Source organism: Chelon labrosus (assembly GCF_963514085.1).
Source record: "Chelon labrosus genome assembly, chromosome: 7".
Lineage (NCBI taxonomy): Eukaryota > Metazoa > Chordata > Actinopteri > Mugiliformes > Mugilidae > Chelon > Chelon labrosus.
The window spans coordinates 6,980,058-6,995,810 of record NC_140343.1 but is presented as its reverse complement, the minus strand read 5'-3'; the positions used below and the strand labels follow the sequence as shown (position 1 = coordinate 6,995,810).

Sequence of the window (15,753 nt, the reverse complement as noted above, 5' to 3'; positions counted from 1 at the left end):
GTATAGTGTAGTCTGTTTCCATTAACCAGATGTGAAGGCAGGTCTGGAGACAAACGTACAGTAGATGATGGCTCAAACGACAATTTCAAAATCAATGGCAGGGCTGGGTCTGTGTACGTTTTTAACTCCTGAATGTGAAGTATGAAGGAACAGACGGAGTTGAATTTGGCACCAAGTGAAAAAATCTCTCACCCGATGCAGAAAATGCGACTTGACGAGAACATAGACATCACAGCTACTATTAGGAATGAACACATTTACCACGGGGGACTTGGTTCAGATCTGAAACAGGCTGTAGTTTTATATCAACTGCCAAAATGTTTTAAGGGCCATTGATTGATTAGTGATTGAGAACTGTTTATTAAGCTGATGGGGCCCTTAATGCAACTACTAGTACTCCGGCTTCCTCCCACCGTCCAAAGACATGCTCGTTAGGTTCATTGGTGATTCTAAACTGGCCGTAGGTGTGAGTGTGAATGGTTGTCTGTCTCTCTGTCCTGGGATAGACTGGAGACCTGCCCAGGGTGTAGCCCCCCCCCCCCCCAAACGACCCTCCAGAGAACTGTAATTGATTCAGGTGACGTCTTGTTTGTTTGTTTTTCTGAACAAAATCAAGACATATACAGAGAATGACACTGATCAGTTCTCCATAGTGAGAATCTGATCATAATTTAACTTAATTAGATAAAACTTATCAACAGTTTTGCAAATTCATTTTCTCAATAATCATTTTGTCTTTATAGAGACTAAATGAATGTTTTTGTCAGGCCTGGAAAGCTAATAAATCACAGCTTCACTGTGTGATGCTTTTCTCTGATTTTCTGAGAAACAAATCTTTGTGTCCGTGATGTTAGAGATGACTAATAGATTCATCATGATGATCAAACTGCAAACATAACAGGTAAAAAGGTTAAATAACCTTATAACAACCTTACTTTGTACCTAAGCTGGCCCGGACTTTCTTATTTCATCCAAATAACTTTCCTTTATCCAAAAAAGGTTCAGAAAAGGCAACTGGACTTGTAGTTTCACTACTCATCCAAGTAGCTTCTTCAGTTCTAGGGGACTGGTGGGAAGTCTGAGGTTTAAATAGGAACTCCTCCTGAAACTTGCTTGTTATGTTAACAACCAGAAACCGGTGCAGCTAATTTCCATTAACAATTGGGTACTTACCCGTTGTTGAGGGGGGACTGTTTTTGCCTCTGTCCTCTTCCCTATGAATGGTGCTCTAATGACTCTTGTCCGTCAGAGGCTCCAGTGTCAAGGTGTGAATGAGGTTGAAACTTCTTGGGGACAGAAGTTAAAACTGTATTGTAAATAGATGGCAGGTTAAATCTCAGTCCACCTCCTCTGTTTAGTGAAGGTTTTTCCAGTCTGACATAGATGGCTTCCTTTACTCCTCTTTCAAACCATCGGTCTTCTCCAGCTAAGATTTGGACGTTGTTGCCCTTTGTCCTTCAGGTGTAGGTGGACCGCTGAATTGTTTCCTGAAGAGATGTATAAGTCTGTACACTCCTCACTGCACTGAACAGCGTACACCACATTACTCTGTTTTTGCCTGGGTGTTCTGTCTTTAGGGTGGACCAGTCTTTGCCTAAGTGATGACGATGTTACGTCGTCCAGGGAAAGCTAGTCGGATGAGTGGTGAAACGTCTTAAGATAAGATAAGACTTTATTCATCCCCGTGGGGAAATTAGGGTGTTACAGCGGCAGGAAACAACAGTGCAAGATGCAGAAGATACAAAAAAAAAACAATAGTCCAGTTGCCTTTTTTGAACCTTTTTTGGATATACCATGACCTGGATGACTGAGGACCTTCACAGACATAACTTTCCTTTAATTTTAGGGATAAATTAGGAGATGCAATTAGCCTAAAGCCTAAATCACAGCATGTGTTAAGATGATTGAAGTTTCTACCCTTGAGCACATTAGCATGGGTGTCACTAACGTGTGATAAACTAAAAAATCTAAAATATCATAATTATTATCATGCCGAACAGGACCATGTTTTTTGCGTCAATGATTTCTAATATAAAGATGTTTCTGTTGTGTTGGTCTTTTTTCCATTTGCTTCCGTGGCTTTGGGCAGCAGGCGTTCGTGCCGCTCCGCATGCAAGAAAACATTTGGGAAAGAAAAACATTTAGCCACAATGAATCACTGAAGAAACACAAAGGTCATTTTTTGACTTTGTCACTCGGATCATACGAGCGTTTCCAGACTCCGTGGCGGACTTCCCACACATACAGACATACAGTAGACTTCAAACTACTTCTATGTGCGCTCCTTCACAGTTTCCATCTGTTTGCCTCATGGAGTTAACATTCACTCAGTCCTTAGGCATTCAGTGTACTTTTACTGTAAGCGCAGACAGTGGAAACACTGGCGGGTGGTATGAAGGCACCGGGTTCATACTTTTCATCTGAGCCTTAAAGGGTCAATTATCAGGGTTATCATTAAGAACGTCACCCAAACTACTTTCAAATTAAGAAATAATTCCAATAAACCCGATGACACCATGATGACAGCTTTTTCTCACATTTTGCATTTTAGCAGCTGTTTTTATTTTAGCTCTAAATTACGGTCAAAATGGATCGAATGTCTCAATCTTCTAAATACAAGGAGGCAAAGTTTAAGCAGAGCAACGTAGTTTATGCAGTATAGTGCACAGACCGGAGAAACGAGATAAATGTTTTGAAAGAGGAGGAAGAGAAGCCATCTGTGTACAACTGGAGAGTCCTTCTTTGAACAAGGGTAGGTGGACTAAAGTCGCCAATTGTCATCCATTTACATCACAGTCTAAACATCTTTCCCCAAAACGTTTCACACTTATTCACTCCTCGAGTCTGGAGAGTATCTGGCCTTAATGAAACCATATAGAACCACTAATTGTGAAAAAGAAGACTCAATGCAGGGTTACTCTGAAAAAATAATATTGATTGCAGGTGAATATCGGGTCGTTGATAGAGGCACCCCCACCCGTCATAGCAATGACCACCCACGGATATTCCAGATCTCACAAGTGAGATGCGCAAATTAATAAATTTGATTGACTGGTTGTCAGCTTTAGTCAAAGAAGTTGTGAAACATGTCATATGCATTTGTTTCGTTTCGTACGAAAAGAGGGAAAGAGGTGCCTGCAGCATTTAGCAGTAAAGAATTTGGAGCTCTGCCGATTTTCACACCTGCATGTGTACCTGTGTGGGCATGGTTAGCTGTTTAGGAAAATATATGCCCAAGAGATGTAATGTGTGAGAAGCTTGCCATAAGCGAAAAAACTCATTGGCCTTTAATGTGTTGCCGGAAAGATGGAAATAAGTAAGAGTGGATTGCACAATAGTTAGTAGAATGTTTTTTCCACAACAGTCTTAAAAAACAAAAGTCACCTCCGTGGCATTCATCCCCACCGCCGGAGGAGAATGCCTGTTACAGTTTGCTGAACTGGAAATGAAAGCTCCTGAGTCAGAGCAGGGGAGCTGTGTTGGCTCTGTGTTCCACGTAAAGCAAGGCTGGACTTTCAGGCAACCTCTCATAACGGCGTAATAGCCACAGCTGTCATAACATTGGAAGACTTTCAATCGCTGCTCGTAAGAGTGATTAAACCACATCAAGAAGGAAAACTGCATGTCGGCCGGTCTGAGACTGGCCAGAGGAAAGTTACAGAACCATTTCTGCAGACGACTCGTCGGGGTGTCTGTCAACAATTAGAGAAAATGTGTAGCAGTGTTTTCCAGGGAGGGGGGGAGAAAAAATAAATATGTTTGACGTTTGTGATAATAAAAGCACCTGCCACTTAACAGGTTTGTTGTTATGAGAGCTAGCGGCGGTTTCCGCTTTCGCTATTAACATTCTTCACTCTGACACCTATTATCCTTTCATGACTGGCGTTTTAAAAAAGAAGCATGACACTTCATGCAGTAATTAAACGTCCCTGTCAAAACTACAATGACACACATACGGGTGTCCTGTGTCTTACCTGGAAGTTCCGCCTGTTGCCATTGTTACGATGATGATCAATAGCCTCAAGGACAGCCATTGCCTAATTTAGCTGCTCCCAGCTTATCTAAGGAATGCACACACGATTGAGTCACCAGAGGGGTATGGGTGGGGGGTGTGGGTGGGGTTGGGAGGTGAAAAGAAGATTCACTCATCATATGTACAGTTCAGTGTGTGGGAGAGACACCAAAGGCCTGTTACAAGCAAGTAGAGCTAAATGTCATTCCAAAATATGAAGGTTTTTCTGTGGCCCTGTGTCATATCTGTACTGGGTGATCTGATCACAAGTAGCTAGTTTTAAGTTACAGGTGTGAATGCACCCATGACGCATTGAGATCCAATCAATGGGACCACATCTGGGTGTGGACCGGGTTGCATGAGCCCACGTTTGTTCAGCAGTGTGAACGAAAATGTGTCCTCGGTCCCATGGTGCATTCCGCCGTTAAAGGCACTACCTCAAATTATTAAATCAAACAAAAGGGCGGCTTGTGCCCTGAGCCAGCAGCCGAGGAGAAAACAAACAGGAGCCGATATGAATGAGGGATGTGACGCCAGAAAAGGCACCATAAAGTGTCCTACTCATAAGAAAATTAGGTCTAGGTGGACCTTTCAGAGTCTGCAAGAGAAGCTCTGCATTCACATGAAAGCATTAGTGACATTTAATGTGTTTTGATTCCTTCATACTTGTCTAATCCAAAAACAAAAAGGTGGCTTTTCTGACTACGGTATGTCTAATCCTAAACAGTCCATCTCCGTGACTCAATACTTGGTAAAGAAAACGTTCATAGACCTCATTGTGGAAGTAGTATGTGGAAGTTGCTCGTACGTGATGTCACAGAGCTAATGGTTTATGGCTGGAAAACCACACCTGGCTCCAAAGACGCCGACACATGCATACACACCTATGTACCAGCAATAGCTTCATTTTTTTTTTTTTGTTTATTGTCCCCAACACTTGTGTGGAAAGGACATGCCGGTAGACGTAAATTCATATTTAGAAACCAAACAAAGACGTCCTGGTGTTGGTGAGTCATGAGGATATAAGTACTAAGGCGTTCTGTTCACATAGGAGGAGGAGGAGGCAGAGGAGAGAGCACAAAAAAAAATAAAAAATTAAACAAGATGTAAGGAAAGAGGTAAGAAATGCCACGCCAACTCTGGTGTGATATACAAATGTGTGTCAGTGAACGAGACAAAATCAGATCAGACATAACATTATGACCACCTTCCTAATATTGTGTAGGTCTCCCTTGTGCCTCCAGAACAATTGTGACTCACCAGAGAATGGACATGGGCCTTCTGAGGGTGTCCTGTGGTGTCTGGCAACAGGATGTTGTTAGTGGGGGGCCTTTGAGGGGAGGGGCCTCTGTTGATCATCCCACAGATACTTGATCAGTTTGGGATCTAGTGAATTTGGAGGCCAGGTCAACACCTTGTGCTGTTCTTCATGTTTTTTTTTTGTTTTTTTTAGTTGTTCCTAAACCGTTTTAGTGTGTGTGCCTGTGCCTGTGGGATGGGGGTGCCTTGTCTGGTCTAGGTGGGTGCTACATGTCTAAGTAACATCCACATGAATGAATGCCAGGTCCAAAAGTTTCCCAGCAGAACATTGAATTGTCACAAGATGGTCAATGTTATTCACTTCTCCTGTCAGTGGTCATAATGTTGTGGCTGATTGGTGTATTGGTATCCAAAAAGTATGTACAAATGTACAGATGCAAGAAAAAAAAACTTGTGTTTTAAATTGATTCAATCTGAAGAAATAGAAAAGTTCAATAAGCTGCATCAATTATGATAAACCTGAAGTGACTGAGCGTATCTCCCATCCTCCGTCATGACTGTTGGCCTCATAAGCCAAATCATGAAGGCAGAAGTCTGACCTCTGGTGTGTAAAAATAGATTAAAGTCTCTGACCGGGCGCCGCCTTGTTATCCAGCCAAGAGAACTGATCCAATGTTCTGTGTTCATGTAACAGACTGAATGACTCTGAATGGAAGAATGACACACAATGCTCTGCAACCGTACACTGACAACATCCCTTAGGGTTTAACCTGATAAAGAACGCTTTTTTTATTTTTTTCTAAACTTGTACAGTTTGCTGTGAGATAAGATCCGTCACTGATGTAAGCCTCTACGTAACATGTGATTTTTTTATCCTGAAAAAATAGATGACACTTTACGTCAGTCCTCAGCTTTGAACGGATTATTATAGCGTTTAATGGTCGTCTGGCAGTCGCTGTGCTTCATAAAACACATCTGATCTATTTTTGTAAGGAAATGAGATGCTTCATGGTTTATTCGTGTTTGTCTGTGTGTGTACGTAAGCAATGGAATGATGTAGTGTATTCGGTTATCATATTTCTTCTGCACAGAACAACATAGATAGATAGATAGATAGATAGATAGATGGATAGATAGATAGATAGATAGATAGAAATGCTAAACTTGGACTGGTATGCTGCAGCTGACAGGCAGTTTTAGAACAAAAGGTGCAAAAATAATCACCCGAATTCCAGCTCGAGCAACCTACGCTCATCGGGTGACGGAGAATAATGGAACCCCACCTGACATGCATGCACTGTGTGCCTGAATAAAAAAAGTCCAGTAATCCCTTAAGCCAATAAATACAGGACACAGACACAGAGTCGAAGGACAGAAGTCAAACACGGCGGCAGGATATCGTGTGGGTGTGGAGAGCATTTACTCTACTATTTGCACTGCAGTGATTCAGCGCCCAGCCAAAAGGGAAGCTCACAAAGAGGCACGACAGCTTTTGTGAAAAAAAAAAAGATAAAGAAAAAATACCGACTGAAATTTAGTGATGAACGTTTGTTGTGTGTCTAAGGTGGAACTCAAGGAATTTGCACCGTGAACAACCGCATTAGCGCTGACACTCACTTTCCGTGCAAAAGATTAGACGGCCTTCGCAGGTGTTTGATGAGAACAATGAACTTTACAGACGCAGCAGTGGTGAATTGCTGCGGCACTTTACAGCAGTTAGGAACTTTATTTCAGTATTTCCAATTATTTTACTTCATATTCTTCCATTACTGAGGCACAAATTGCATTTTAACTACACTACGAGATCAAGATTTTGACAATGGATCATATATTTATGATAAATTAAACCCTGAAAGCATCACATTAGCACATATACTTTAAAGATTAAGTGAGATTTTGACTAAGTATTCTGAATATTGACAATTCACAAAACTGGAGACGTGATAAGAGAAAGCAGGTACCTTATTTAACTCGTATCACTACTTTCAGACAGAACTTTCCCTTTCCTATATATACAGGTTACCCCCCTCTAAGTTCACATTTTGAGTTTACAGTCTGTATTTTATTTCATTTTTCTCAGTTTTACATTTACACTTATATTGTTTACCTTGTGTGTTATGTGCAGTTATTACTATTTTACTGCAGTACCTTTTTACTACTGACTGCAGGTACAAAAATACATTTCACTGTGCATTGTACTATGTATAACTGTGCATGTGACAAATAAAATCTTATCTTATCTTATCTTATACCTATGTTGTTATGTTTGCTCTACATTCTTAGTATTTCTAATTCTTTTACAGGCAACATAGTAAAACCGCAAGATTTACAGACGCTACTATTTTCCTTGGGTCTTTCTCTTTATGTTACTGTGTGTACTCACTAGATATTGACATCTTTGTAAACTTAAAAATAAAAAGCCCAACATCAACTTCATATAGCCTCTAAAATTAAAAGTTTTAAGAAGTGAGAGGACACCACAGTGGGATTTTTGTGTCGAAAGAAGCACATGATGAAGCATCACTAGATACAGTATTTGCCACCCGTCGCTGGCGGTGTTTTGTGTTTACAACACCTCTTGTCATGTGTTCCTTCTGTGTGAAGCTCTGTGCCTGGAAGAACTTTGAATTCCAGACAATATCACTTTATTTGAAAGTTCATCTCAGGGATATAGCGCTCCGGCTTCGCTTAACTCCTGAAGTGCCGTTTTGTATTTGTGAAATCCAACACAGTGGTGTGCTTGTGTGCTGCTCTTATCAAACTGCCGTTTTTAATGAGTGTGTTAAATGTCTTTAAGTTTTGAAAAAAAAAGAAGAAGAAGAAGTGTTCAGTTCTACGTCTTCCCCTCTTTGTCATTATCTCTCTGCATTGTGCGTCGTCAGGTCTTAATCAAGCAGAGGCTTCTAATTCCTGAGGTGAAATCCTCTTAGGATCTATGCTCTATTTCTGTTTGCTCTATAGGGTCTTTTTTGAGATCTCCGTTAGACCGAGCTCATTGGCTGGAAAAGACTCACGCATGCACAGAAAAACACAGACCATCCAGCAATAGATAGCTCAGTCAAGTGATCGAGTGGACCAGTGCAAGGTTAACTACTCACACAAAGGCAGGACTTTATTGTGGCCGTGGGAGGTAAGCAAACTTTTATTAACAATGGAAAGAAACCTGCTGAAACGTGTGGCGATATATGGAGACATGCGGTTTTTCTATAGATCTTTTAAGACATCTGGTGTGTGAGTATTTTTAAATACACCCAAAACTTATCATAGGGTTGATCTTCATTTTTCATGTAGATAATTTGCAAAACAAACAAATTGGATTATGCTTATTGTTACGTATCAAACAGAGAGGTTTTACAAATTCATGTTTTAGAATAAGAAAGAAACTAAACTAAATGCTCAAAGTAAGAACAAAGATTTCTTTCTTCCATTGCCGAGTTTAGTCATGGCTCTGTGTCTAATTGGAAGTCAGCTGTTTACAAGAGTTTATTGTCCACCTCTCGTCCCGCGCACATACAGAGACGGAGCTGAAACATTTAAACTTGTTTTCGTTTGCTCATGTGAGAACCGATCATGGAAAATCTCTCGGAGTCGGAGGGCCGTGGCCGTAAAAGATCATTAGACAAGATCAGCATTGTGACGGCAAGGCAAGCAGGAAGTGGGACTGCGCTAATTGAAACACTGGGGATAGGACGCTTAATCCAATCAGATATTGTCTCTGTATGCGTCACGTTCTCTAAAGGTTTGAAAAAATGACACCAGAGACCTTATAAAGACAACGTATTTTAAAGAGGGGACAAAAATGTGCATCTGCATGAGCTGCACTATCTGAGTTATGTGCACGTAACACTGACATGCATCATAATATGCAGCAGGAAAGAATATTTTTTTCATTCAGTTAAAAATGTATTCCTATAATGTATAAATAAATGCAACAGTGGTGTCACATGTACACATAGATGTAAAACAACTGCATTATTATTGTAGTTTCATGATCTGAGTCGCCACGTCCATCAACTTCCAACAGGAACTTCAAGGCCTAACAACAGGCGACGCAGATCAGTTGCCGTTCAGTAATCCTCTTAGAGAGCATTAATTTAATTAAATATCATGGGACTAACTTGGTATCCAATAGCTCCGTCACTAGCACAAAGACTTTAAATCTGTAGATGCCCGATTGATTACAATGACAACTAATATGAATAAAGACTCATTCAGGGATCAGATGATTGATCAGTGCTTTTCTCTTACAGGTTGCTAACCCAGAAAAATGTCAAACAGAATGATTGACTTGGAAGAGACCGCAACCCAAACAGGTGAGACGCACTCTTTTATAATATCCCAGTCTTTTGTGCTTTTATGAGGAAGTGCCTAAACAGAAAACTAAAAGGAAGACCAAAGCAGAGTGGAGTGCTGATCTTTAGAGCTTTGGCAGTTTAACAGATGCTCTAATCTTCTTTCTCTTACGCAACACAGGGGTAGTTAGTGCACTACAGAGGGTTAAGATAATCCCCAAATTAAAAGAGGACGCATTATCCACAAGTTATTCATAGGTGTGCATTGTTACTTATCAATGGAGTAGCAGTCATTCAGCTTGAAAATCTCTCAAAATATGTTCGGTGGTTAGTTGTAAAAGACATGTTGATGACTGCCAGTTCATGAAACTGAAGCCAAATTATTCCTGCTGGACGAGGACCGAATCCTGTCTGCCAAGAGATGTTCCCTGGCTTTCCCCTTCTGTTCTGTCCCGACAGGCTGAAAGAAGACATCACCCTCGAGAATGCGAATACAAACTGCTCTTTGCTTTCTCCACAGGTCCAAAAGGGGTCATCAATGACTGGAGGAGGTTCAAGTTGGAAAGTATGGACCAGGAGAACCTGCCTCCTGCAAAAAGGGAACTGCTGAGACAGATGTCATCACCCAACAAGCCAAAAGATGACTCCAAAGCCAATCTTAACCGCAAGGTACAGCCCAGAACCTATGTAAACCATGTGTTAACAGAGCAGACTTTCACTTTAATGATTGCACTTGACTGTAATCTCTGGGCATTGTGCATTAGGAAACAAATTCTTCTCTGTGCAAAAAGAAAGTCTGTTTGCAGTGATTTGATATTTGAGCTATTTAACCCTTCATAGGCGCTCGGTGTTATTGTAGGGCATAAAAAGACTTTTTTTTTACTTTTGTGAAATTTTTCAAAATTTATTAATGTAATAATTAATTAATTTAATGAATGAATTTACCATATATGCTTCTTTGCCCTTAATTGGTAAAACAAATGTAAACATGTGTTTATATCATTAGAATATAAGTGCTGATTCAGGCACTTGTCAACATGCACATTATCACATTAGACAACATTATTACATTTCTTCTTGGTACCTAATAAAACAGTTACGACCCTGATTTGACCTGAGAACGTTACCTTGATCTGCTCTGATTGGCTGGGTGAAAACCACATGCTTCTCAACCTCACTGAGAGGCACGGGGACACAATTTAAAATGTGTGCTGAAGTTACCGAATAGGGTTCCTCGCCCCGTAAAGGGTTAAGGAAACTAAGAATGCATCTATATGCACAGATAACCTTGTGCATTGACAAATTAAAAGCTCTTAACCTTTTTCAGATGAGTGTCCAAGAGTATGAACTGCTTAAGGAGGAGGATGAAGGCTGCCTAAAGAAGTACAGAAGGCGATGCATGCAAGAGATGCACGACAAGCTCAGCTTCGGGCCCAAGTTTGAAGGCGTGCATGACCTGGAAAGCGGAGAGGCCTTCCTGGAAGTCATTGAGAAGGAGCATCACAGCACCATGGTGGTTGTGCACATCTACAAAAATGGGATCAAAGGTTGTGAGGAGCTCAACAACTGCCTGGACTGCCTGGCCACTGAGTACCCCACCGTAAAGTTCTGCAGGATTGATGCCGTGGCATCCGGCGCCGCCGAACGTTTCTCGGATGAATTTTTGCCCACGCTGCTCGTGTACAAGGCTGGAGACCTGCTTGGGAACTTCCTAGCCTGCACGCAGCACCTAAATGAGGAGTTCTTTGCTACGGATGTGGAAGCCTTCCTCAACAGCTACGGCCTTCTGCCGGAGAAAGAGTTGCCAGGGTTGGAGGATGAGGAAGAAAACGATGTAGAGTAAACAAAGAGCTTGGCTGGAAAGAGATCTAAAGATCCAAAGAAAGACATTTCATAAAATAAGAGAATTTATTCTTTTGGGATTTGAAAAATAGGAAAACCATAACATCTCCACTAGCTCACTAGGGAGGATTGTTGTCTAAAGGAGATATTTTACTTCCAGTGAGTGAAGAAACCTCAGTTTCCCAGTTATGGGTGATACTGACAATGAGTAACGATGACGTGAGGAGATCCTGCGTTTATAAATAATTATATATATATATATATATATAGCACAAACCGCCCTTGCTTTTGATAAAAGCCAAAACCAGCTAGCTGTAACTATAATTGCAATATGTTATTTTGTTATATTAGGAAATATTACATGCTGTATGTATTTGTAAAGAAATATTCATAGAGTCTTTTTTTTTTTTTTTTTTAGCATTTGATTGGGTGGATGTGTGCACAAGTTATAAAACAAAAGTGAAATCCCAAAATGTAAGATGAGTGTTTAATGTCTCTGTAGTGTTCTGCCAAAATATAAATAAAAAAGTTCAAGTGTTAAATTTTGATGAGGCCAAAGCACTTAAGACGTGGAAACATTTTTGTTTAAACTTGTCTCCCAACATTACCTAACCTCGCTTCTTTAGCCAAAGTGGCAGGAGTATGGCGTATGGAAAAAAAAAACATTCACGAGCTTCATTTTCATCAGTGAAGTGAAGAAAAGTGAAGAAAAGTAAAGAAAGCGACAGAAATTAAGCAAAAGGAAACAGATGTCTTTTTCAGCGATTCATCATCCGTCTGAATTTGGGTTTTGGGTATAGGGAGTTACTGTTTCTAGCTGGTAACTCATCCCGACAGCTACAGAAGTACTCCAAAACTTATATTTAGATTATCAGTTGCTTACTACAGAGTGGAATTTATCTTTTTATATAGCTCTGGGCAAGAAAGCGAATTTTCCAAAAATGATAGCGTCTTTACGATTTCAATCTCTGAGTCCTTGGTACAGACTAAACATTGCAAAACTTGCCTCCTCCTTACGTCACCACTCTTTCGCTATATTCAAATTTTTCATTTCCAAAATAACCCTCCTGTCTTCACTCCTACGACCAGTGTCTAGACTCCATGTGTGTCTGTCTTCAACAACCTGCATGCATTTTTTTTTTTTATGTAGATGACATGGTTTGATAACTTCAAAACATTGTCTGAATTTCAAGCCAAAAAATCCATTTCTTCGTCTTTTTTTTTTTTTTAAGAAATATTTCTTTATTCAAATGGCCGGGACTAAAAGAAGACTTAACATTTCAATGCAAAATAGAAACACAGATGGCAGAACGTTGCAAAGTACACATATACACGGCGATGCATGCCATTGCAAAATCCCTCTTCTCCTGCGTGGAAGCAGGCTGTCACATGTCGAATAACCTCACTTGTCTTGTAGCATATTTGACTCTCCTGTGACCCCGGTGAGCTCTGGGTGTGCCAAAACCCACAACATGAAAGTGTATTAAGATTTTTAAGTAAAGACTTGCAATACTAACCCACAATTTGATATGAAGTGCATCAAATTAAGTTGTCTCTTATCTGACACAAAAGCTTCACCGCACACAATCACGTCCGCTGCTGCTGCAGGAAACAGGACTTTGCTGTAAAGATAGAGGTTAGATATGTGTAAAACATTTTTGCATTATCACATAAAGCCAGTTCAACTTTGTCCTTGGACAGACTTGCAAGACAGGCCAAGCAGCATCCGTTAATTGATGGTTTTCTGTTTCCTCTTTAACCTTTGTTTCTCCTTAAAAAAAAAATAGCCTCAACTCTTCTCACTAATATCAGACAGCAGCACATACTGCTTCAGCAAAAGGTTTGGGAATATTTGAGAACATAGCCCTATACAGCTACATTTCAGATATAACTCAATTAAGACATTAACCAATAAAAACAATGTTTGGTTCCTCTTTTCTCATCACACTACTGATTTGCTCGCCCTCTCCGTCACTATTATAAAATGATGGAAGTACGGAGACTCAGCTGTTCTTTCTGGTCTTTCTGAGGGGACAGCTTAATTTAAAAGTGCATTTAATTGCTTGTGCTCTGATGTTTTAACTGCATATAATGGGTTCTCTTTTTTTTTAATGTGTTAAAGAGGAATTACAGTTTTTTTACAACCTTTTTTCCTGGCATAAAATACAATCGTTTACTCACCCATATAACTCTGGTGTCATTTGGAGTTCGGACGATATTTAGATCCACGTATATCCATATAGTGGGAGTGACTGGGGCACCGAAACGCAGCCTCTAAATAGCACATTATCTGCCGCGAAACTCGTTCATTTCACCATTAATTTGTTATGATAGGCTAGTGCTATTCCCCGTTGAGTCCGGAGTTACCTGTTATCTATTCACTGACGTGCAGCGGTTTGTTGTTCTTTGGCCAGCTGTTCCTCTCTCTGCCTCCGCATCCTCCTTTCAACAAGCTCCTTATCCGTATACTCTGGCTCAAAAAGGTAAGGACGTCCATCATAAACAAAGTCGTCATCCACAACCTCAGAATCGGAAAAATATTCAGCCATGTTGCAAAAAACTAGCAGTAGTTACAGTTACAGGTAAACAAGCGGCGCTCAGAGATGACATCATCCAGGTCAATCTACAGACCCCGGATGATGATAACAGCTAACTCCGGACTCAACGGGGAATAGCACTAGCGTATTATAACAAAATATTGGTGAAATTAAAGAGTTTCGCGGCAGATAATGCATTATTTAGAGGCTACGTTTCAGTGCCCCAGTCACTCCCACTATATGGATATACGCAGATCTAAATATCTAACTATCTGACGAGATATATCAATATGCTAATGACACATTTCTATACCTGCAGCCTCTTGGAGTCTTCACCTTGTCAAGTCGCTGGTTGAAAGCATCAAAGACATAAACACTTTAATGTCCCAAAACTTCCTCCGGCTTCCTGAGGACAAGTCATAAGTTACTGTAGATAGTGTTAAACCTTAAGAACAGGAGGTGTTTGTTATATTCTAGTTTATTTTTCAAAGAGAAGTCCAGCGCCACTTGGAAATCTGGGTGTTGGTTTCAGGGAAAAATCTGCTTTCTGTTGCTTGATATATATATATATATATATATATATATATATATATATATACAGTAGATCACAAGGATTTTTTATTTATTTTTTTCTCAGACAGCTTCATAAAACTCCATATTTCCTGTCACTTGGACTATTGTATTGCCTGCTCGTTCAATGTGAACCTGTCCCAACTCGTAGATCTTTTGACTCACTGAGGTAAAACTAGAAACTGGTGATCCAGCTTTTACTTTCTGTGGCATTCAACCTTACCCGTGTGTAAAAGACAACTGAAAACTTCCAATATTTTCAGATTAATCTACTTGTTTGTCCACATTTACAAGTACAATATGCCTTTCATGTATCCGGCCATTCCTCTTGCAGGATTATGGTTGTCGCTTTAACAGTAGCAGTCGGCTGCTTTTACTGCTGCTTTGATTCAAAGACAAATAAGGGTCATAGTCATCTCATTTCCACTGTTAAATTGACTAATACACAGCATTGTTTGGTATCTCAGTAACGGAATATACCTGTTGAAAAGCTTCTCCAAACACGATCTGCTTTTATGTTGCTTCGTGTAAATTCCGTTCTCATCTCTGACATATTGCCTGCGAAGGAGTTCGTGACTTCTAATTACCCTTAAAGCAGGAGCTGCCTAACAGTGACACGCTAGCACATATTTCTCTGAGGACTTACTTGCATTTGTGATTCCACAGCACCACATCTGGCATGACTTGCATAGCCTCTAGCCGGGAATGCTTTTTTCTTTATGCAGTAGCGTGTCTAAGATGTCGAAACCTCCCACAAGTGTTTTTTGAGCTGAGATACGATTTTCCGAGATGCCCGAACATGTCCGCCAGACTGCTGACCTAGACTACAGTGCGGTATCCAAGAGGGCAGCCAACTGGCAAAAAAAACATCACATGTAAGCTCTTTGGACGATGCAAACCCAGAAACGTCACACAATCTGTGGCAGCCATGACACAAAGATATTTCTCTGAGATTCACTCACACATCACACGTATGTCCTGTATGTGCGGCAGCCTTCTAACAGCAAGAAGGGTTCAACGGGTGCAGCAGAAGCTACGAGAAGAAGAGAGCTGAGAGAAGATTCTCCTCAGTGACTCATTTGTAAATCAGAAAAAAAAAATAAACGATTGCCAAGTGAGAGGGCGTACGCTGCCTCAATGTTCTGGAGAGCATAAACATGGGCCTCCACTGAGAAGCAGGTTTCCTGAGCTATCTTGATGACTCTGCTTAGAAAAGTCCTGAGTAGCTTTTGCGTGCTAC

General features: G+C 40.5%; 1 protein-coding gene across 2 annotated transcripts; it reads left to right on the top strand.

Annotated features, from left to right (window-relative positions):
* Positions 1-9,539: 9,539 nt before the first annotated feature.
* Positions 9,540-11,753, top strand: pdcb (phosducin b; the record flags this gene model as incomplete). 2 transcript variants are annotated; one of them, XM_084547664.1, is made up of 3 exons in its annotated part: positions 9,540-9,585; positions 10,085-10,233; positions 10,892-11,753. In XM_084547664.1, 3 exons carry the CDS (start codon positions 9,540-9,542, stop codon positions 11,405-11,407), a joined length of 711 nt encoding a protein of 236 aa, XP_084403790.1. In that variant the 3' UTR covers positions 11,408-11,753. The 2 variants fall into 2 exon arrangements, with proteins under 2 accessions (XP_084403790.1, XP_084403789.1); XM_084547663.1 differs by lacking the exon at positions 9,540-9,585 and having other exon boundaries at positions 9,710-10,233.
* Positions 11,754-15,753: the final 4,000 nt, after the last annotated feature.